The sequence below is a fragment of the Colletotrichum karsti genome (genome assembly GCF_011947395.1).
Source record: "Colletotrichum karsti strain CkLH20 chromosome Unknown Scaffold38, whole genome shotgun sequence".
NCBI classification, from domain to species: domain Eukaryota; kingdom Fungi; phylum Ascomycota; class Sordariomycetes; order Glomerellales; family Glomerellaceae; genus Colletotrichum; species Colletotrichum karsti.
In genome coordinates, this window is record NW_024065938.1 from 506,539 (window position 1) to 528,329 (window position 21,791).

Below are 21,791 nucleotides of genomic sequence, written 5' to 3' on the forward strand. Positions count from 1 at the left end.
TATCCCATAAATACAACCATGGACGCCGTCGATCATCATGATATTTTCCAGGCCAGCATTCATCTCTCGCTTCAGCTCAGCATCTTTCGCTTCCAGACCTTGCAGTCCTGATCTTCGGGCGGGGTTCGATTCGTTACCGTCGTTTTCCAATTACATTCAGTGTTCTTTTGCTGTTGATCATCACCTTTTGTAATCATGAAGACTGCGTCTTTCATCACTGCCGTCTTGGCTGGCGTTGTGGTTGCCCACCCCGGGATGAACATGGACAGAATCATGGCAGAGGCTGCCATCCAGGCTCGTCAATCTGGCGGCGGCGGCTCGACCGAGGTGCTTGGGGATCTTGCAAAGCTGTCGGACGGCAAGCTCTCTAAGACCGGTCGCGAAATCAAGGCCATCCTGACTCTCCAGTCAAGCGGTCAAGACCAGGCCTCTACCTACGAAGCACCCGGCGGCAAGAACTCGCCCGAATGCAAAGCCGACAAGTGTTGTATCTGGAAGTTCATCGCCGACGACATGGCCAAGCAGATGGTGGGCAACGCCGGCCGCTGCAACGGCGTTGCCCGCGCCTCCGTTCGTCTCGGTTTCCACGACGCCGCCTCCTGGTCAAAGACGTCAGGCGGCACCGGTGCCGACGGATCCATCATCCTCGCCAACGAGTGCCACACCCGCGACGACAACAAGGGCCTCGAGGAGATCTGCGACACAATGCAAGGCTGGCACAACAAGTACAAAAAGTACGGCGTCGGCATGGCCGACATGATCCAGTTCGCCGCCAACGTCGCTACCGTGGTATGCCCCCTCGGCCCCCGCGTCCGCACCTTCGTCGGCCGCAAGGACACCACCACGCCCTCCCCGAAGGGTCTGCTCCCGTTGCCCTCCCAGAAGTCCGAGGAGCTTTTCAAGATGTTCGCCGAGAAGTCGTTCACCCCGGACGGCCTCGTCGCGCTCCTCGGCGCGCACACCACCTCCCAGCAGCGCTTCATCGACCCCAGCAGGGCCGGCGCCCCGCAGGACACCACGCCCGGCGTGTGGGACGTCGCATTCTACGGCCAGACCCTCAACCCGAGAACTCCGCCCGCCGTCTTCAAGATCCCCAGCGACGTCAGCATCTCCAAGGACCCCAAGACCAACCCTACCTGGAAGGCGTTCAGCGCCGGTCCCCGCGGCCAGATGGCATGGAACCAGGTGAGTCGACCTCCCAGTTTTACACTCTTTAGAACTTTGTTGACTAACACAAATCTAGGCCTACTCTTCTGAATACGTCCGCATGTCCCTCCTCGGCGTCAACAACATGAACGACCTCACCGAGTGCACCAAGGTCCTGCCCCCCTTCAAGGGCGCCGACTTCCAGATGCCCGACCAGACCGAGCTCGACAAGTTCATGAACGGCCTGCTCAAGTCCCCCGACGTCGTTCAGGCCCTCGACAAGGGCGACAAGATTCCCCCCACCGCACAATAGACTGCATTGCGATAGACTGAAAGGATGTAACAAGTACATAATGTCTTATTCTTCTTCTTCTCTGTTTCGACTCATACCTGTATGATATTTCTAAGCAAAAGCCAAGGCCCCCATGGCGTTTCCGGTGTTCAGTGCGCAATAGAGCTGGGGTGACGGTGGTGAGGCATGAAACCACAAGGGCCGAGGCTGGCCGGAGCCTGGCGATGCGGTGATCTCATGTATCAATTTGGGGGGAAAGATTACTTCGATTCGTTGCAATTACATTCATATTAGACTTGCATCTACTACGTCTACCTGCATGCATCTGAAGATTTCATCTCGGCATGACCAGAACATGATCCCACAGACCCCAGGCTGCCTCCCCGAAATGCCATGCACCAAAGATCACATGAGCAAAGTAGGTTAAAAAGAACCTTGTTTTCGCCCGCCCGAGCCAGCAGATCGTGTCTGCAAACGCGGCGCAGCGCACGTCCGCACGCGCGCGCGGGGACGTACGTACGAACACTGCTACTCAAATTCCGTCCGAACGAGATAGGGCCGCAGCCGCACATGGGTTCGCCGTCTTCCGGGCGCCGTCGACGACGCGGTTGAGACGCGCACTGACTCTGTTCAAAACATTCCGTCCCTTCTCTTCGTCGGCGCCGCCGCCGAGGTGTCTGGCGAGATACTGGACTCTCTCCTCGGGGGACATTTTTAGAAACCATATGAGGGGAGCTTCGTGGCCGTTTGCTCCTGCTGCACACGCGCCTTTGCACAAGCAGATGATTACTTGCGCGGCGTAGACGTTGAAGCCGGCGCGCCGTAGGAAGAGCTCCCAGTCCGTCTCGTCCTGGATGAGGATTCCGCGTAGGTCCAGCTCGGAGGATGTCTCCTTGGCGTGGATGGATACGAGGGCGCACGTCCAGTTCTCCAGAGTCTTGAGACCACCTCCGACGTAGATGACCCTGATGGAGCAGCCAGTAGAGATGCTGATGGCGGAAGCGAACGCGACGAAGGAAGTGTAGGCCTCGGCATTGGCTTTTGACAATTGTCCGACGTGTTCCTCGGCCTGCGTGCTTCCCTCTGAGACTAGTATAGCAAGGTGTTCGTAGAGGAGCGCGACCTTGGCCACGCGTTGGCGGATCTCGGAGAGCTGGGAAGTCGAGCCCACGGAGGCCTTCTGGGATATTTTCAGGACGTTAGTGGTGATGATACCAGTCGCTGGCGATGGGGTGATGTCTGCTTCGAAGGGGCTAATTGAAACCGTAGACTTGTTGTCAGCGGGTGCCAGCGAGGTGGTACTGAGCTTTGTGAAGTCTCGGTCTATGAGATCAACACCCGGAAGATTTCTCGTGAGGGCGTTCATGATGTTTCGAGCAACAGTGGTCGAAATGACGATCTTCGTGAGCCCGGCTAGAGGTTCGATCGTGGGACAAGGCGGGACGATGCGCTTGAAGACCGGCTTCGGTGGAGGGTCAGGAGCCTTGGCTGGGCTCTGGGCAGTATTGGTCTTCGTTCTCAGGACGGGACGGGATGCTGCTGTCCGCTCTGGCGTTGGAAAGAAATGGCTTGCCGTCTCAAAGTGTGATTTCTTTGGGGCTTGCAGCTCAAGGAAGCTGGACAGGAGCTTTCTTGGCGCATCTGGGTCATTGTCTCCAAATAGCAAGCTATCATGGCCGAAGTTTGTCGTTTTGCGATTTGTTATGCGGCGAGACTTGTTATTGATTCTTGGTGACGCCGCAATCCCACCAGTTTCAAGAGGTCCCGCCGATTTTCTTTTCCTGATTGCTTCCAGAACTCCAAGCTCAGGCTCATGTTCCATTGACCATGGCTCATCCCCTGACGATGGGACTGGTAGCTCCTCATCATCGCCTAGAGCGAGGACCTTCAATCCGGATCTCTTCTTGATATAGCCCGCACTTGAAGCCATGTCGATTGCAGGGCACTCCATCAACTTCTTGTACAAGGTTTTGTCACCGACTGACTCCTCTGTATTGACGCCTCCGAGCGACCCTGGCATCAGGTGCCACATAAACTCTCGTTCAGACCAAGTCTTGGGCCAGAGTGCAGCGTTGAACTGATCCTTGAGATGCCGCCGAATCCAGAGATACATTTGTGATGCATCTTGAGTAGCCCCTGATTGTTGCCAATCGGGGTCTGGGATGGTGAAGTCCACCACGGGAACCTCGAGGCGGGCAGTGGCATCAGCTTCGTATATCTGTTCCTGCTCTGATTTCCTCGTGATCTCTTCTGCTTTGCTTTGAAGGAGCTCTGTGAGATCGCCTTCAAAATCGTCGTAATCCTCAGCGAGGTCTTCCGTCATGACCACTGCCGCTTGACCAAGTTCTGACATCCCACGGATATGGGCGCGACAAGCTTCCTCAAATTGAGTAGAAGTTGAAACTTCGTCTGACTTGCAAAGAATTGGCGGTTCCATTTTCAGATCTTCCAATCTTTGCCCCGTCGGCGGGCTTTCAGACTCGGGTGGGTCGAACAAATCTTCGATGCTGTCCATTGTCATGTCGGGCAAACACTCGTGCTCATACATGTAATCCATCATTTTCCCCGCCGAATTTAGGTCCTCTGCCATCAGGCTATCGGGATCGGAACTTAGTTGAATCATTCGAGCTTTTGCGATGGGCTCGGAAATGTCGTCTGGTGTTAGATCAGGACTTCGAGGGATCAGGACCGGACTCATGGACTGAGGTCGTTGCTGTAGCAGGAGTCAGCGAGGCTTCATGGAGAGTGAGAATATCAACTAACTCGAGTTGGCATTTCAAGCTGGATAAGATTCTGCAAATCTTCATCGGTGTAGGTTTCGTGCACAGCTTCCGCCACGTACGCCAAATCTTCCTCGTCGTAGTCAATCTCGTCGGGCTCGGCACCTCTGGCAAGCTGGTCGTGGAAGTGCACGGCAGAGCTAGGAAGAGCGAGACCCTCTCCTTTCTTCTCATCGACAGGTTCGAGTACAAGCGGGTTCGGTCGGCGAAAAAAGTCGTACTGCTTGGTTTCCCAGACATCTTTGGCCAATGCCTTAAGGTCATGCCGCGGATCGGTCCTCAAAGCAGGAAGCTCAAATTTGCCAATCACTCCGGAGAAGCGAAGGTTTTGGAAGCTTGCGTCCATGGCCAACGTCATCCAGTCATCTTGCTCTTCAAGGCCGATAGCGAGGGTGGCCAAGTCTCCGAGGTTGTCTTTCTTCAGGTCTGTTTCGGGAGGAAGTATCGGCTCGGGGATGACAAGCGTGGGCACGCCTTCAGGATCCTTCAGCGTGGCTGTTGGCGGAAAATAGGGCGATTTTTGAAGATCGTCGAAGATGGTTTTGGATCTTTTCGTAATGTGCTTCTTGGAATTGAGGAATAGTTGGTGCGTCATGGCATACTCCCGTAGACTCCGTTCATCTGAAGCCATGGCAGGCAGTGGTAAAGAATGTTATTGGCGGTTACATTTGGTACAAAGACAAGGGCGGGAAAATGTCGATCAGATGGTCTTGTAACAAGCGTGGCGAGAAGATGGTGATCAAGAATACGAAGTTGTCTGATGAGGGGTGAATTTCTGGGAGTTGTAGCAGGCCCGAGGAAGAGAAAGGGCGACCATCTTCCTCCTCCTCAGAGCATTTCTTCCCATTCGAAACACTTTCCTTTGAAGGAAGGAACTCGGCAGTGGCTCCTGCCTGCAATGATCACCACTCCGACAAGCTCCAGGTGAGGCAGTCACGACAGAAGACAAAACAAACTGAGACTTCCTTCCATTTTTTTCAACTTTAATTCAGACAACAACATTTTTTTTTTCTTCATCGCGACATGACTGCCGGCCTATGGCGAGAGCTCCGTATCGATGTGCGACCCAGGCTCATACCGGAGAACTTCGCCTCGGAATCGGTACAGGCACCTACTCCACCTCGCCGGAGCCGGCGATCGACTCGACGTCCCCGAAAACATGTATTCGCCGGGTCATTGATGCTCTGCCGACTGCGCCGCGGACCGACAGTTACGGAGGATTGAAGTCCGAGAACTTTTGCTTCAGGCGCGAGAGATCCTTGTCCCCAGGATCGGATCGAACAACAAAGAACCCCCCGCTTAACTTCCGACCACTTTCGGATCTTAAGCGTGGACCAGCACCGACGGAGTTCCACAATGGCCCATTTCGCGCCCCATTCTCATCGCTTCCCGGCAATCCCACACTTCATTTGGTTAGACTTCCTGCCCGCTACTCGGCGTTTTGCGGGGGGATCGGGCGGAGGATCGGATGATGGACGGGTTAGTTCAAGGGGCCGCGCTGGAGCCGGTTGGAGACGGACGTAACGTAACCCTCCATGTTTGAGGACCCAAAGTAAGGGCATCAATCGAAAGAGGCAGTTCGAACCAGAAACAACCCGGCCCTTGCAAAAGACGGTAAACTGTCTCTTTCAGCTGAAGTATAAATGAACATCACCTCCCTTTCTTCGTTTTCTTAGCTGACTGACTCAAACACGATACAGACAACATCTATTCCCTTTCTACAACATCAAAAGTTAAAACCACCAAAATGGCAGTCCGTCTCGGCGACAAGAAATCTCTCCGCATCGGCGTGATGCTTGAGACCGTCCAGCTCAGCGATATCATGGGCATCGACCTCTTTGGCAACATGTCCCTCGAGTACTACACCAAAATCAAGAGCTTCGACCCAGCATACAATGAATTCGACGGTCTTTCTCCGGAAATCACCTTCTACTTCATCTCTTCCTCTCTGGAGCCGGCCGAGATGACTCCGGGTCTCAAGTTCGTTCCCAACATCACCTACGACGACTGTCCTCGTGATTTGGATCTCGTCTTGATCGGTGGACCTCTCCCTTCGTTCCGTCCTCCCCAAGCGGACCGCTTCATGAAGGAGGCTTTCCCCAAGACGCGCGTCTGGTTGACTACTTGCATCGGCTCGCCCTGGCTGGCCAGCGCCGGCGTGCTGAAGGGCAAGAAGGCTACTGCGAACCGCGAGTTCTTAGCTTTCGCGAGACAAACGTACCCCGAAACCGAGTGGCTGGACCAGAGATGGGTGGTCGACGAGAAGGAGTATGAGGGCGAAGGCAAGGGTGAGCTCTGGACCTCGGGCGGAGCTGGTGCTGGTAAGTCTGCGAAAGATCTTTCTATCGGTAGATCATATATGAACTCATGCTGACCACGAATCAGGATTGTCGATGATCATCGCGTACTTGAATCAGAACTTCAACCCAGCACATGTCAAGAAGATTGCTCTCCAAGGTATTGGCATGGAGGAGCTCGAGCTCAACCAGTTCTACAAGACAACGTACGGCACGGGGTCTGTGACGCAATAATTACGGGATCGCAACGGCAGTATGCAATGAGTTTCTCTTAAATACACGAATCCAATATGATCAAGTAACGCAGAGAATGAGGAAGGATCGGATAACGTGTGACCGGAGTTGAAAGTCTGATTCGGTTGAAACCATCGCTATGGCGGCTGCTGCCACTGTAGTCGATGTGTTCTTGCCGATATACCGAGTGGTCGCCGTCGACTTTAATCTACACATACCGAATGATAAACTCTGGCGAATCGTACCGATCCCAACCTTCTGGCAAACTTCTATCTCCCGCAATCTTGAGCGCGAAGATGCTCAAACGGTAGCGGCCGGCCGGCACCCATGAACCATCGGCCAGTGTCCCGTCCCAAGGGCTCATCCAGCCAATGGGTCGGCGATACGTTACGGGGTAACCGGCAACATTGCCCAGCGTAGTGACGCCCAGCCCGTTGTCCTTACTGTCGGAGTTTGCATCCAGCGGGACCACCTCCAGACGAACCTCGGCGCTACCCATTACCAACCAGACGAACTGATCAGGCAAAGCTCCTACGGGCAGAACAAGATCCGTGGTATTCAGTAGAGGCTCAGCCCAGTCGGGATGCTCGGCCGGAACAGAGAGCTGGAAGGTCGTGTTGGCTGCGACTTCTGGGTTTCGTGGGTCATCACTTCGGCTGAGAGAGAGTCGCTCTGCAGCAAGAACAGTGACATTCTTCATTGATGCTGCGGCACCGATGTACGGGATCGACAGAGCGACTTCACCATCGGCGCTGGTGCCGTTCAAGGCAACCCAACCAGAATAAACGGGCAGAGATGCAGCGTCCAGACCCTTCGGCGGCACCACATTGATACGGATTTCGGCCGTCGCGTTCGGCTCAAGAGTGAAAGACGCTGGTTCGAAGGTCAGGCTGGCATAGACAGTCTCTAGATCGGGGGAGCTGCTGCGGTAGATGTCGGACAGGGTAATCGCCGTCAGAGCCGGGACGTGAGAAACGTTGTACGTCGTCGGAGTGTCGCCGACGTTGGTGATGCCGAATGACGCCTCAGAGATGAGATTGTCAGTGTCGTTGAAGGAGAGACCAGCGACGCTGATGACTGATGTCGCATAGGCGGCATCGAAGGCTTGCACCATGCCGGCTCCCTGCTGCGGAACAGGCCCGAGGCCAGCTTCGATGTTGGGAACTCCGTAGTTCTGCGAGAGGTTGGGCTTTGCCGTCGAGGCGAGGAGTCGCTTGATCAAATCCGGATCCATGGTACCGCGAGCCTATTCATGTTAGCTGATCGGTCGACAGGAACGTCAATCACTCGAGATCGACCAACCTGAGAGATGAGTGCGACAATGCTGGCAACAAGAGGCGTCGCCATCGAAGTACCCGAGGCTTCAGCATACTCGCCGAGTGCAACGGGCCATGTCGAGAGAATGCCGGCTCCCGGAGAACCAAAACTCGGGGCTAGAGTGAGCTCGAACGTCGGACCCCAGCTGGTGAAAGCGGAGACTCGCCCCGGACTGTCAGCACCTTGGCTCTGGTACGAAGACACCGAGATCACACCGTCACCGGTACTCGGCGTGCTGATTCCAAAGAGGCCCTCCGTGCCGCCGACCTCGTTACCCGCGGCGAAAGTGCAAGGGACTCCCGAAGCAACGATCCTCGATACCGTTTCAGCAAAGGCCTCTCCGGCCCATCCACTCGGCCCACCGATGGATCCGGTAATGATATTCGAACCGTCCTCGAAGGCCTTGATGACGCCGGCCATGAGGACATCGCCCGTCGTCTGCCCGTTGCACGCGAAGGTGCGGTACATACCAAGCTTGACGTCGGGACTCGCACCGGTGAAGCCCATCGGGTTCTCCATCGCGGCGATAATACCAGCGACGTGTGTGCCGTGACCGAGACACTCCTCGAACGGGTCATCATCGGGGATAGGTGCGTTGGTGCCGTCGTAGGCGTCGCCGACGATGTCTGAGCCATACTCCACGAGGCACCCAGGGCCAAAGCAGCCGCCGAGGGCAGGGTGGGTGTAGTCGATGCCGGTATCGACGATGCCGATCTTCAGGCCTAGGCCTGTGAATCCCTTGGCGCGGAGTCTGTCGACTTGGGTCATGACGTGAGGCGGCCAGGCGTCGGTCGAGTTTGTCTGGCGCTTATACTTTGATGGAGTTTTGTCCTTGCCGGTCCAGGTGATGTCAAGCTTTGGCACGGAGATGAGGGGAACGGGCCAAAGCTGCTTGACTTGAGGAAGACCGGCGATCTTGGTTGCGGTGTCATTGTTCGCATTTTCGACGCTAATGGAGACACCTTTGAAGATCTTGGAGTTGAGGCTCAGGCGTTGAGAGACCTTCGAGAGACCGGCTTCTGACTGGAGACTACTTAGAAGACTGGTGGCATCCTGATGAGTTGTTAGCATATTCTTCCGTCTAGACAAGAGTATGGGGCGGTACCTGATCGTCTGCCAATTCAACGATGAAAGCACCCGGGACCGTGGTCTTCTCGATGGTAGGCACGACCTCATTTCTCTTCACAGACGCTGAGGCAAGTGTCGCGACGCCGGCAAAAGCCGCAACGGAGGCCTTCCAAGCAACCATGATGAGATGATCCCGTTACTGCTGAGACCTGAGAGTCCTACAGAGCAGATCTGGGTGTCTGAATGCATTGTACCTGCATGCAACAACACCTTATATACCCGACTTACACCATTCGAACAATCCAAGGACACAGTCTTGGCTGCTGAGGTTACATCAAGCACTATCGAGATGCCGCCATTGAGGGGTCCGTTCCCCACCAGGATTCCCTAATCTCGACATCTCGGATGGATGAAGCGACCTCGATGCGGGGCGATACGGGTCGATTGAGGGCAATTGAGCAAGATAAGAGCACCTCTGCAGCCATTCGCGCAGTCCGCCATGGAAACTCTGGATGGGAAATCATGTCCGTGGTGCTGCACTCGATGCCATCGTTGCAGTGATGAGTGGCATCATCAGGAGCGGGCAAGGAGGGAGAAGATGGAAGGTGGTATTCTGTGGTGACCCTTGTTGATGCCCTGTATGCGCTCAAATCCATGAATGCCAACCTGCTCTTGGCGCATGCAAACCTGCTCGGATCTGGCGCGTGGTCGGTAGTGCTATCTCCGCGCTTAAGTGGTAAGGTTATTTGCTGATCGCCGTATCATATTGCATGCTTGTTTGGAAGCTTCCGAATCCGTGAGCACCTCGCTTTCGGGTTGCTCTGATAGATATGCAGGTATTTGAACTTCGGAAGCATCTGGATACACGATCTGCGCCTCAAACCGCGCAGAGCCAACGTCCATGAATGAACCATAATTCCTGCACATTGGCAGCTTGAGTCGATTGGAATAGACATTAAGTATTGAGTATCCTAGTATCTTATACCAGAGTTCCGTTCGCTGCTGACAGTGCTCCCTGGACATAGAGCTCATCAAGGGCATCCGCAGCCGTGACGTTGTCCACCTTCAAGTTCAGCCAGAACTGGTTCGTAACGTTCTTGTCATAAACCCACTCATTCGACCCATTCGCATAGACGTAATTGTAGCCGTACTCATTGCCGAACTCGAATACATCCCCCAAACCCTGGATGGCGTACAAGACCGTGAGAGGATCCCACGACTCCCGCGGCCGGTAGAAGTTGTAGTAGATATACGCCTGCCTTACCGGATCCGTCGCCGGAGCCTCGGCGAGCAACTTCGCCCCGGACAGCACCGTCCCGCCAACCTCAGTCCCGCAGTACACGACCCGGCCCTTCCAGTTATTCACAACGTGCGCGGTAGCCAGCGGGTTGTCCCCGAAGAAGTTAAACTCCCGGCCGGAGGGGTACCCGCCGCCCATCACGACCAACTCGGACACTTTCTTCTCGATCAGCTGCGGGCCGGTGAGGTTGGAGTACCTGTCGGCGGTGGAGTTCAACAGCCCCGACAAATTCTCGAAGAACCCGATCGAGGCGATGGTCACGGGCTCCTCGGCCTCGGCCAGGATCTTGCGGTACAGCGAGACGGCGTCCCAGGCGTCCTCGGCCCGGCCGAAGGGCAGCGCGCCGCCGGAGAAGTGGTACGAGATCTTGCTCGCGTACTCGCCGAGGTCGTAGGCGAAGGTGTCGAAGAAGCTCTCGTCGGCGAGCGGGCGGCGCGCGCCGATGGGGACGGAGGACCGGTTGTAGTGCGCGAGGATGGCGGAGGTGGCGGTGACGGAGTAGGTTGAGGGATAGTTGACGTTCACGCCGAGGAGGTTGATCTCGGGGGAGGTCGCGGCGAGGAGGAGCGCGCCGGTGTCACTGTCAGGATGTTAGAGATTTCACTCGCGGGATGTTGAAGATTGAGGGGGGACTGACTCGCAATCACTGAAGATGTCGGTGTCTACGATTACGTTCTTGCGAGCTGCGAAGGCCGGATGGGCCAGGAGGGCGCTCAAGACGATTTGCAGCGGTGAGGCGCGCATCTTGGCTAAGGTCAGCTTCCTCTTGCGTTATCGAGAAAACTGGGCAAGAAACCGCCAACAACCATCAAATGAGGGGATTCTCGACTTCTTGTAGCATCGAAAAAATTAGCCTTATCTTGGCTTGATAATAGCGAGGATTCGGACTCCTGTTGCGACTCCGATGCTAGGAGCGGAGTGGATCTTGGTAATTTCATTTCCGCGATGATTTCCCTCGGCAAATTCATGGAAGCAAGGTTCACGGTTGATGCTTAGATCGATTCCATGATAACGATGCGATAAGAGCGTCTTATGAATTGAGTGATTCCTTTCAGATCGATCAGCAATTGTTTGTCTGTGGATCTACAATTCCTCAAGCTCGTGATATCTTGGGACTCAACTCACTCTAGGTACTATGAGCTGGGACATGAGATCTCAGTCGCGGGAGGGACCACCGTTTGATATCACCTCTCATTTTGTTCTCACCAGCGACAATTCAACAACCCTCGGGTGCTACCGTTGTGCCATGATATGTACATTCAAGGTCTGTTTCATTTGCCTTCTTCCTGAATTGATGATGGTGAGTGAACATGAGATTCAAGTTTGTTGGGCACTCGTGAGGCGGTACGTACCGAGAAACACGGGCGGTAAGGGGACCAGCATCGGTCCAATCCTTCTGAAAGTCGGGGTAATTGTTAAGAAATACGACACATCACGGCACCAACAACACCGGAAACATGATCTCTAATATCTGCCGAGGTTTGATGCCAGCTCCCGCTTCATACCCCTCGCTCGCCGAGGGGATGGAGTATTCACGAGCTCTCCACGAGTTGAACTTCACCGAGACGCTGCGCTTCGCTTGGAATATCAAAGACTGACCAAGCATCTCCTTTGCTCCATCAAAAGACACTCAACATGTCATCGCCGTCGTCGGAAGCACCGTGGATCCCCATCGCCCGCCGGAAACAGGCCGATCGAGCCGCCTGTATCCCTGCGAAATGGCGCCTCCCGCCGAACGTCATTCCGAGAGACCCGCCTGAGCTCCGGGACGGTCCCCAGAATGTCATCAATATTCCCCGTCAGTTCCTTTCCGGATTCGAGATCTCCGTCACCGAGGGTTACACTATCCCGAGACTTCTCAAGGCAATTTCATCTCAGGCCGTCTCCGCCGTCCAAGTTGCTGAGGCCTTCTGCCATCGTGCCGCAATCGCACAGCAGCTCACGAACTGTCTCACCGATCCACTGTTCGATGCCGCCCTCGAGCGTGCCGCGTTTCTCGACAAGTACCTCAAAGAAAATGGCAAGCCATTTGGTCCGCTCCATGGACTTCCTGTTTCGGTGAAAGACACGTTCAATATCGCCGGCGTCGACTCATCTATGGGCCTAGCGTACTTATGCTACAAGCCCGCTACGCAAAATGCGCCTCTCATCGACCTTCTGCTCTCTCTCGGATGCGTCATCATAGCAAAGACAAACATCCCACAGACTCTAGCGAGTTTGGACTCCGTCAACAACGTCTTCGGCCGAACCATGAATCCCATCAATCGGCTATGCACCGCAGGCGGTTCATCCGGCGGAGAGGGTGTGATGGCTGCCATGAAGGGCTCCATGATTGGCATCGGCACAGACATTGGTGGCAGTATCCGTATCCCGGCTATGTGCAATGGAGTCTACGGGTTTAAGCCCTCGAATGGTCGCGTACCATACGGTGGGCAGGTTCTAACGGGTATCGAAGGGATGAGTCGCACTTCGGTCCAAGCCGTGGCAGGGCCCATCGGGCGCAGCGTCGAAGACATTGATACTCTCCTGCGAGAGGTCATGCCTCGTGCCGCGTTATGGGGAGAAGATTGTATGCCGACGCCGTGGTCTCTCACACCTCGCAACACTCGTGCTTCGGGAAGCGGCAAGAATGGTGAACTAGTCGTCGGGGTGCTTCGGAGTGATGGAAATTGCAGTCCTCATCCACCCATCGTCAATGTTCTGGACGAAGTCGCCTCTGCCCTCGCGAAAATGGGCAACGTCAAGGTTATCCCTATTGAAACTCCCAAGGCATTGACAAAGGCCCAGTCCGTCATGAACAAACTCATGGGCGTCGACGGGTCCGGTCCGATGGCGGACATGATCGAGGCCACGGGGGAGCCACTCGTTCCGTGGACAGCGTCTCGTTTCAAAAGAGGCAATCCGCGATCACTCACGCAGGTTGCGGAGTTTCAAGCACAGCGGGCCCAGCTTGAGCGTGAGATGCTGAAGATATGGGTTGAGGATGACGAGCACGGCCGCAGGAGACAGAAGATCGATGCGATCGTATGCCCCGTGGCGCCGCATCCCGTGCCACCTATTGATCGATACAATGCGGTCGGCATAACGAGCAGTTGGGTGCTGCTTGACTATCCAGCTGGAACAGTGCCGTTGCGCCAGGTCATTCAGAGTGATCTGCAACTTGGAAGGACCCAAGGCGGAAAGATCTTGAGTAGCTGGGACGAGAGGAATCGTGAATTATGGGACGAGGGCAAGATCGATCGTAGGATGTACCTGGGTACACCTCTCAGCGTTCAGGTCGTTGTGCCGAAGCTGCAGGATGAGAAGCTCATTTCAGTTATGGGCTGGGTCGACGATGCTTGTAAGGCAAGTAGTGGTATCAAGCAGAAGCTGTAAATTCACGTGAAAATCTGCCATAAACCTTTATCACGCTCTGTACTCTATACCGCCGCAGCATCGGAGGTATCTCTATCACAACCTGCCACCGAACGGCATGTACGGCTCAACAAACGACGCCATCGCTCCAGCCCCGGTCCCCAGCTCAAACTCGTTCATAACCGTGTCCCAGTCTTGTGGCGCCATAATATGGTCATAAGCTGCCGCATCCAAGTCGCCCAAAGGCAACGGAAACTCTCCACCGGCATGCTGATCGTACACAGAGGCTGGAATCACAGGTGCTTCCGGGGGTGTGCCTGCGAGTACTGTCTGTCTAGCAATAGCAAAGCTGGCCAGCTGATGGAACGTCTTGCAGACGTCGTACAACTTCCTACCCGAAGGTGAGCTCGACGCCATGGGCTCTAAAGCAGTCACCGTGGATGCCATGAGCGCTAAGTCGCCAGATGAGGATGTAGCGATGGTGTTTCCTGCGAGAACGACGAATGCCGCGAAGGGCAGCATGGAGAACATTCTATCACAAGTAAGTAAGCTGGAGTAGCTTTTCGAGGATAGATCAAGGACTTACATGTTCAGCAGCATAGTCCAACTAGTCTGATCGCCGGAACCCCAGTCATCGTAATGTTGAACCATTGTATTCAGGGCCTTTCGGGCTGCGTCGATGCAAGCAATGTTGCATTTCAGCGGACTCTGATTTGGCTCTTCGCACGGAACAATGCGATACGCAATCGTCACCAGACTGAACATGATGACGTCGAATAACATGATCGGTGCCAGATAGATGTCGCTCGTCGGCGGATCATCTCGAAGCGACTGGTGAGTTGAGTCAGTCTCGTCCTGCTTCAACGAAGCAGGTATTGATCGCACCTGTTTTATGTCTCTGTTTGCTTGCAAAATCTTGCTAGCAAATGACTTCGCTGTCTCGATCCGGTTTTGCTGAGATTCTTGCAGTGCTACGGCGGAGAACAACTGGATGTGCATGTCGCCAACAATAATGGCATACTCCACGTAGCCAACATAGAGGCTGTTGATGTTTTAACACAAAGAATGAGATGGCTCTTCTTTTGAGACAAGAACTTACTGTATGGGTACCCCCGAGACATAATCATCAGGGACAGTTGGCCGCGGTGTCGAAACATCGTACGGGTGGATAGACGGGGTCCGGCCTAGTGTGAAGGCCATACCCTTGTCGTGGATGTATATGTGCCAAAATACCTGCCGTTCTTTGCAGACCTTTGGGCCGTCTTTTGGAAGACGATGCCAGCCAAGGTCGATGCACATTCTCGAGGCAGCGGAGATCATCTGCCAAGCAAGCGGACTTCGTCCAGATCTGTTGCAATATGTGTACTGAAATAGCTCATTAGCGACACTGGAAAGAAGAGGGAAATTTCGAACATACCAAGAGGGAGAAGGCCTGACAAGCTTCCATGCACGGATCATTGCAGAGTCTCAGTGACTGCATCGCTGCTTCGATGTTTTCTTTGAGCAGTTGGGAGTATGCAAGGATGTCGGCGTATGTAACTCCAATTTGCGCATGGTAGTGTTCCTTGAGGTTGAGAAACAGGTAGAATAGGCCAGTGTTTACAATTACCCATGATAATATGGAGTAGTCGTTAACAGCGAAATAGACCTTCTGGCAAAAGTCGGTAAACTCCTGCTCATCGACAACGGAGCAGTCGACGAAGAATCTCTGTTTCTCGACTTGCGCCAGCCTGAGCAACTTGAGAACCTTCTCTATCGGAGGAAGTGATCTACCCTCCAGCTCGGGGTACTGGACTTTGAAAGTCGACGGAGAACTGCCATCCGAAGGCGTGCTCCCCTCCTCGCTATCGGCGGTCTGCTCAATCATGCGCGTTGTCGTCGTAAACGTCGGATCTCCCATGGTCAACTCCAGGTTCGATGCTGCATCTCTGAGAGCATCTGTGACCTTGTGAACATGGGCGTTGAAGGAGGAGTCGCCGCGGTACCCCTCGGACATCACGGCGATGTTGGAAGGGTTGGTGCTGATGTAGGACGAAGGAGAGTCCCTCGAAGACGGGGCTGGGCTCTTCTCGTTGATTTGGAGGAGTTTCTGGACTGCTTGAGAGACCTCGCGGAGGGAGCGATCAACATTTTCCATTGCTTCATCGTAGCGCGGAGAGATGAGGACACGCTGACGTCGCTCGGTTGAGCGATGGCTGATGCGGCAGCTGAGGCCTGACGCGACGCAACTTGAGCATGGCGATTCGCGATCACATTTTGTCTGTTGCTTATGAGCCGTTTGTTCCGCAGAGATTAGGTACGGTTGATCTTACTTTTCGGTCTTTGCATTGATCGCACTAGTTCACACTGTCAGCACCGATGAACTAATTGCTGAATGGGGGTACAGAGGACTCGCCGCAGGTCTCCTGCCACTCGAAGTCTCCATAGTAACCACCTTGTCAAGCCCAACGTGAATTGAAAGCAATTGAAAATTTGAGTGGGGTTTCTGAACAATGTCGAAACATCAAGTGAGAAATATGGCCCAGCCCGGCGTTGGCTTTATTCGCGATATGGTGTCGGGTTACTAGTTGCTGCCTAGTAATCGGGTAACGAAGTTCTTGACACCTCATCAAAGAGGCTTATGGGTAGATCTACAGTTGCATTCCTTGCTGCACGACAACTACTCGAATCTTGCCACAGGGCCGTTGGAGAGTCGTATTTGCTGTTTGATTGGACCACATCCTTGCATGTATCGAAGCCAACAGCGCCTTCCTCGGTAGGGCATAACCGAACCGGATGAAGGGTGTTGGCAGGTTTACGAGATGGGATCAAGACCACATGTTGAAGGCTGGCTGAGACGTGTTCTAGATTCTTTCTGGGGAAGTTAAAAATAGTTCTTCGGTCTGGTCGAGAGTGCTAGCATAAGAGCGTCACGTCTATTTCAACTTAAATCTGACTTCACGATAACTTGACAATCATACCAAAGTCATCCCTTTAAAATAAGCTGTAGATACTCGTCTTTCGACATCATGAGATCATGCTCTCTCTGGTATAGTCGTACATGTTTGGTTGATTTTATCTCGTTTCTTACGCGAAAGTCATCTATCGTCAGGTCAAACTATTTCAAAATCATTGAAGTGAAGATATGTGTGACTCACAAAGGAACCGCAAGAAAATATCTGGAAGCATCCCAAATGCATGGTCTTAGCTTTTTTAATGCATCTCACAAGAATCCTCCATCAACTTTGGCAGCGACTGGTTGGAATCACGAGTTGCCAGTCCAGCACTTCAGCAATGGCCAGTCAACGACATCTTGACTGCCCATAATATCATCGTTTTGCCTCCTTGGCGCAGACCTGAGTCCGAGGAAAGTCATTACCGTAAAGGGTTATCAGAAATGCCCAGAGAACATCGGGCCACCCAAAATCCTGGGTTCTTGGCAAATCGACACCCGAATAGGTATTCTTACTCGTTCATAGACTCACATGTACGCCATCCCATCGGCTGACGGCGCACGCGTGGGTCAGAGCTAGGCAGCCGGATTCCTCGCCTTGATTCTGTCAACTGCAGTCAGCAGAGTCTGACGAAGATGAGGGGGCGCCCGGACTCCGCGCCGGGCCCTCGGGCCCGGAGCATCATTGCGGGGAACAGCAGTGCGGAGTTCGCGCCCTGGTGCCGGGAGCATGGAAATCATTCCGGCTGTTCTCAGGACTAATCGGGCACGAGAATCACTGATTTGGGCAATTAGTTTTGCCAATTCTTGACTTCAGCCTCAGAGGAGCGCACGCTGCCAATGACGTGGTACAAGTTGGGCAACGAACAGGAAATCGCCAATCTTTCAGCTGAGACCGCGTGCTGCAGGTATGTCGATAGACGTCTTAAGGCAAGAGGTACGGGACCGAGGACCCGGGGCATAGCCATCATTCAAGTTGAAAAGTTGATCCATGTTGGTGAATAGCATCAAAAGCAGCTGCGAGATGTGGTATATAGCCCAGGCCTCAATGGCAGAGATCTCGGGTTTGTGCTCTGATACAGCACCATCATCCTCGCCGTCATACTTTACAGTCGCCATATTGTACGGCAAGAGCCATCCGTATTTGTCTTAATAACAAGCCACGAAAAGAAAAGTATGTTGAAGCGCATGATGAAAGCCGGAGTCTTTGCTGGGCTCGCTGCGGCATCCAACTGCAGTTCAGATAACAACGGGACGCTACCTAGCCCTTTCAAAGGGGGGAACCCTCCAGTATGTATCTTGCAAGATCTTGCCTGTTGGCCATCACTGAATCTTGGTAGTGTGATGCATTGATCACCGCGGGCCTAAAGGACAGAGTACTTCTCCCAGCCGATGCTGCCTATGAAGCTCAGCTGAACACCTGGTGGGCCAAAAACGCTCGACAACACCCATGGTGTCTTGTTCTTCCTCAAAGTGCCGAAGAGGTTGCCCTCGTCCTTACCACCCTTCTCGACGCCGGTAACGGTGCAGGCGACTGGCACATCGCAGTCCGTAGCGGTGGCCACGGCTGGCAGCTCAACAATAACATCCAGAACGGCGTCACAATTGATCTGACCCACATGAACTCCTCAATCTACGACAAGGAGACCAACGTCGCCAGAGTCGACACAGGGGGTCACTGGCAGTACGTTTACAAGGACCTAGATGACCAAGGAGTCGTTGTTGTAGGTGGCCGAGATGGCAACGTGGGCGTGGGAGGCTTCCTCCTCGGCGGCGGTACCTCCTTCTTCTCACCAGCCAGGGGCTTCGGCGCCGATAACGTGGTCAACTACGAAGTCGTTCTCGCTAACGGAACAATCACGAACGCCAACAAGTCGTGCAATGCCGATCTTTGGAGGGCCCTTAAAGGCGGTGGCTCAAATTTCGGAATTGTGACGCGTTTCGATTTGGAGGCACTGCCGACGAGAGAGCTTCACTATGAGGTCCGCCTTCTTCCCGGAAACGCCACCGATGCCGTCGCGGACACTCTCGTCGAGTTTGCTAATTACGACATGTCGATGGCGGACAATGCGCTGGTCACGTACCTCGCTTACGAAGGCTCTGAGAGAACGGCAATCACGATTGGTACCATCTACGTGAACACAGCTGGAGAGGACAATGTGACGACAGCCTACGACAGTCTCAGAGAGATTCCTGCTGTTTTCAACAGCACCGAAAAAAAGACTCTGGCGAAATCTGCAAACGAGTCCCAAGTGGCGGGAAACAGATGGTAAGCATTCACTGATGCCTTGCATGGAACCACGACTGACCAAACCAGGGCCGCCGGAGCCACCCTACTGTACAAGAGTGATAAGGAGATCCTGCAGCACTCCGCAAAGCTCCACGAAGAATTTGTTCAATCTCTTCAAGAATCTATCGGGGAGGAGTCTTTCGGAACGATGATCTTCTTGCAGCCCGTAACCAAGGATTACGGACGCATCGGCGAGGAGAAGGGCGGTAACATGCTCGGTCTCGAGAACATGAGAAATAACGCAATCATGTGGACGGCTGCGGTATTTGTCGACACCAACGAGGCCGACTTCGCCGTCGCTGAGCAGAGGTTGAATGAGATGGCCGGCAAGCTGAACGACTTCGCTGAGTCTGTCGATGGAGCAGAGGATTTGGTGTACCTCAACTACGCGAGCGCTCGCCAGGACTCTCTTGGCAGCTACGGTTCCGACAACCTTGAGTATATGCGCGAGGTAGCCGAGAAGTATGATCCGGAGGGCGTGTTCCAGACTCGTATTCCGGGAGGTTTCAAGCTTTCTAGGGCGGGCTGACAGCTTCAACGCGGGAGCATCCATAATGTTCATCTAGAAGTTTATCAAAATGATTTTACTTCATTCAACTTGATCATTGTCTGCCACTGTTGGAGCTAGAAATCATATTCGGGTCGGCTCTTAGGCGTTCCACTTGGTCTTGTGTTTCGTCAAAAATGAGTCGCTTCGAAGGCGCGGGGTTTCCCACTTCGATCTTTTTTTTCAGCAAATGCCACAGTAGATGCAGAGTCAGCTTGAACACAGTCTTTTCTCGAGTTTCTTTTCTTTGAGTCATGTTCAGTAGTTGTTGCTTCTCGGAAACTCTGAAGCAGCAAGCTCCATCATACCTTGATGGAATTACATCATAATTGCCTTTATCAACTTTTCAGCATGGGCGCTGAAGAGAAAATGGATCCGGTTCAGTCACAATATTGAGGCACAGCGGGACAAAACTGTCGATGAGTCGAGGTGAATCAGTGTGATGAAAGCGGGAGCAAAATGGCTCGTGATTCACCCGCCGAAGACGTGGTTTGCGATCGCGTCCTGATTGGCCGAAGCTCCGAAATCGACTGTGTCATGCTGGTCATTCCCGGAGCTAAGACGATCCCGGTCCGCCTTCGCGTCGAACTACCCCCCGTCCATTTCCACCTCAACCCACTTGCCACTTCAACCACTTCGTTATCCTGTCGACGTTGGCATTCTTCACGCAGAGTATCGTTTCCAACTTCGATAGATCAGAATCCGCACGACATTGCGCTCTTGAAACGTCTGGTGCCCTCGCCCTCTGACCCCTCCGTCCCAGCTTATCGACAGAGCCTCCACCCCGCGATCTCCGCCCTTATCGTCGTTATCGCCAGCCCTGAACCCTACCTCACCTCGACGACATCCATCGATCCCGATCACGAAACCACCCACGCGCGCGACCGACCACACGAGATCTTCTTCGCCCAGCATGGCTATCTACGGTGCCGTCCCTCCCCCGGAGGACTTTAACGCTTCTACGACGGCCGCTGCCGCCCCTCCCGCCGCCCAGCCGACTCCTCCGCCGCAGTCCCAGACTCCCCTCGCGAGCCTCAACGCATCTCAGCCTGAAGGCTCCGCGATCGATATCGAAGCATGGACGATCTCGGCTCTTGAGTCGCTCAGCGTCAGCCCGGTCGCCCGTGGCACGGGCACGCCCCTGGCGATCAACATCGACGAGCAGCTGAAGAAGGCGACCGTGACGATTGATGCGCCGGCTGTTCAGCAGCCGCCCATCCGTCGTCCGCTCAGTCGGAGGGACAGCCAGAAGACGAGGGAGGCGCTGTTGAAGGGCAACGAGGGTACTCGGCAGCGTCGCAGATGGGAGAATGGTGCGTTCCAACCCCTTCCCTGCCCCCATGCGCTTCGTGTCCGCTAGCGTCTCGTTCCTCCGCTAACCTCTTTGCGTCATCATAGACCGTCTCATCGGCGTGCCGAACGTCCAGCCCCCTCTGCCCAGCGACTGGGAAGTCCACCCTACATACCCTGTCCAGGTCGTACCCTACGATATCGCGAAGTTCTGGGACACCGGTCTCCGTCAGCACATCGAGGATAAGACGTCGAAGCTGCAGGCGCAGCGCAAGAAGCAGCAGCGGAAGAACGGCTCGGCTACGGGCCTGGGTATCGGAGAGGTTCCTCGTGACCTCCGAGACCAAGCCAAACGTACCCCGGCGGTTAAGGGGTGGGTTCGCGTGCTGGAGGAACCCGTGAGGAACTTCCTTAAGGAGCGCAGTGAGGAGAGCGACGCGGAAGGCGACAGCGAGGACGAAGAGATCGTCTTCGTTGGGCGCAAGGGCATGAGCGCCGCCGGCAAGGGGTGGAAGAAGGCCCGGCGAGAGGTCGGCAGCGAGAAAGTCGACACCGGCATGGTGTTCGACTCTCTAGGCGACGATGAGAGTGCCTCGTTCAAGTATGTCCTTACGACTGCGTCGCAATCTAGATGGAGTGATGTGTTTACTAACCTGACGCAGGCGTTGGCTGACGCATTCCATCTCCGACTACTACGGTCTCGAGTCTCGGTCTATCACAACCGGCAACCCGGAGCGTCGTGTCGTCTATGTTACTGTGAAGGAGGCGAGCAAGCGAGCAGGGCCACGGAAGCATACCATCCTGCCGCGACCGCTGTGGGAGATGTGCTGAGTTGCATCTTTACTTCCTCCACCCTATACCGTTTCATCTCTTCGTTTGTGCCACTCCCTCTGATTCTACCTATGTTGAGTAAACGTCTTTCTTTCATGGTCCATAAGCTGCAT

The 21,791-nt window shown here is 54.4% G+C and overlaps 9 protein-coding genes across 9 annotated transcripts; 5 read left to right on the forward strand and 4 right to left on the reverse strand.

Annotated features, from left to right (window-relative positions):
- Window positions 1-195: 195 nt before the first annotated feature.
- Window positions 196-1,459, forward strand: CkaCkLH20_10242 (peroxidase; the record flags this gene model as incomplete). Its single annotated transcript, XM_038892956.1, has 2 exons — window positions 196-1,185; window positions 1,244-1,459. The coding sequence occupies 2 exons, from the start codon at window positions 196-198 to the stop codon at window positions 1,457-1,459; spliced, it is 1,206 nt and encodes a 401-aa protein (XP_038741876.1).
- A 511-nt stretch (window positions 1,460-1,970) lies between these two features.
- CkaCkLH20_10243 (uncharacterized protein) lies at window positions 1,971-4,849 on the reverse strand (the record flags this gene model as incomplete). The annotated part of the gene is made up of 2 exons (XM_038892957.1): window positions 1,971-4,151; window positions 4,202-4,849. 2 exons carry the CDS (start codon window positions 4,847-4,849, stop codon window positions 1,971-1,973), a joined length of 2,829 nt encoding a protein of 942 aa, XP_038741877.1.
- A 1,116-nt stretch (window positions 4,850-5,965) lies between these two features.
- Window positions 5,966-6,749, forward strand: CkaCkLH20_10244 (DJ-1/PfpI family protein; the record flags this gene model as incomplete). Its single annotated transcript, XM_038892958.1, has 2 exons — window positions 5,966-6,539; window positions 6,604-6,749. 2 exons carry the CDS (start codon window positions 5,966-5,968, stop codon window positions 6,747-6,749), a joined length of 720 nt encoding a protein of 239 aa, XP_038741878.1.
- Window positions 6,750-6,957: 208 nt separating this feature from the next.
- CkaCkLH20_10245 (subtilase) lies at window positions 6,958-9,315 on the reverse strand (the record flags this gene model as incomplete). Its single annotated transcript, XM_038892959.1, has 3 exons — window positions 6,958-7,995; window positions 8,052-9,119; window positions 9,172-9,315. The coding sequence occupies 3 exons, from the start codon at window positions 9,313-9,315 to the stop codon at window positions 6,958-6,960; spliced, it is 2,250 nt and encodes a 749-aa protein (XP_038741879.1).
- Window positions 9,316-10,113: 798 nt separating this feature from the next.
- CkaCkLH20_10246 (inosine/uridine-preferring nucleoside hydrolase) lies at window positions 10,114-11,178 on the reverse strand (the record flags this gene model as incomplete). The annotated part of the gene is made up of 2 exons (XM_038892960.1): window positions 10,114-11,014; window positions 11,072-11,178. 2 exons carry the CDS (start codon window positions 11,176-11,178, stop codon window positions 10,114-10,116), a joined length of 1,008 nt encoding a protein of 335 aa, XP_038741880.1.
- An 891-nt stretch (window positions 11,179-12,069) lies between these two features.
- CkaCkLH20_10247 (amidase) lies at window positions 12,070-13,809 on the forward strand (the record flags this gene model as incomplete). Its single annotated transcript, XM_038892961.1, has 1 exon — window positions 12,070-13,809. The coding sequence occupies one exon, from the start codon at window positions 12,070-12,072 to the stop codon at window positions 13,807-13,809; it is 1,740 nt and encodes a 579-aa protein (XP_038741881.1).
- Window positions 13,810-13,884: 75 nt separating this feature from the next.
- Window positions 13,885-15,925, reverse strand: CkaCkLH20_10248 (fungal specific transcription factor domain-containing protein; the record flags this gene model as incomplete). The annotated part of the gene is made up of 5 exons (XM_038892962.1): window positions 13,885-14,320; window positions 14,375-14,619; window positions 14,674-14,830; window positions 14,888-15,153; window positions 15,206-15,925. 5 exons carry the CDS (start codon window positions 15,923-15,925, stop codon window positions 13,885-13,887), a joined length of 1,824 nt encoding a protein of 607 aa, XP_038741882.1.
- A 1,971-nt stretch (window positions 15,926-17,896) lies between these two features.
- CkaCkLH20_10249 (FAD binding domain-containing protein) lies at window positions 17,897-19,539 on the forward strand (the record flags this gene model as incomplete). Its single annotated transcript, XM_038892963.1, has 3 exons — window positions 17,897-18,010; window positions 18,061-18,989; window positions 19,038-19,539. 3 exons carry the CDS (start codon window positions 17,897-17,899, stop codon window positions 19,537-19,539), a joined length of 1,545 nt encoding a protein of 514 aa, XP_038741883.1.
- Window positions 19,540-20,470: 931 nt separating this feature from the next.
- On the forward strand, window positions 20,471-21,678 carry CkaCkLH20_10250 (uv-damaged dna-binding protein; the record flags this gene model as incomplete). The annotated part of the gene is made up of 3 exons (XM_038892964.1): window positions 20,471-20,870; window positions 20,956-21,448; window positions 21,510-21,678. 3 exons carry the CDS (start codon window positions 20,471-20,473, stop codon window positions 21,676-21,678), a joined length of 1,062 nt encoding a protein of 353 aa, XP_038741884.1.
- Window positions 21,679-21,791: the final 113 nt, after the last annotated feature.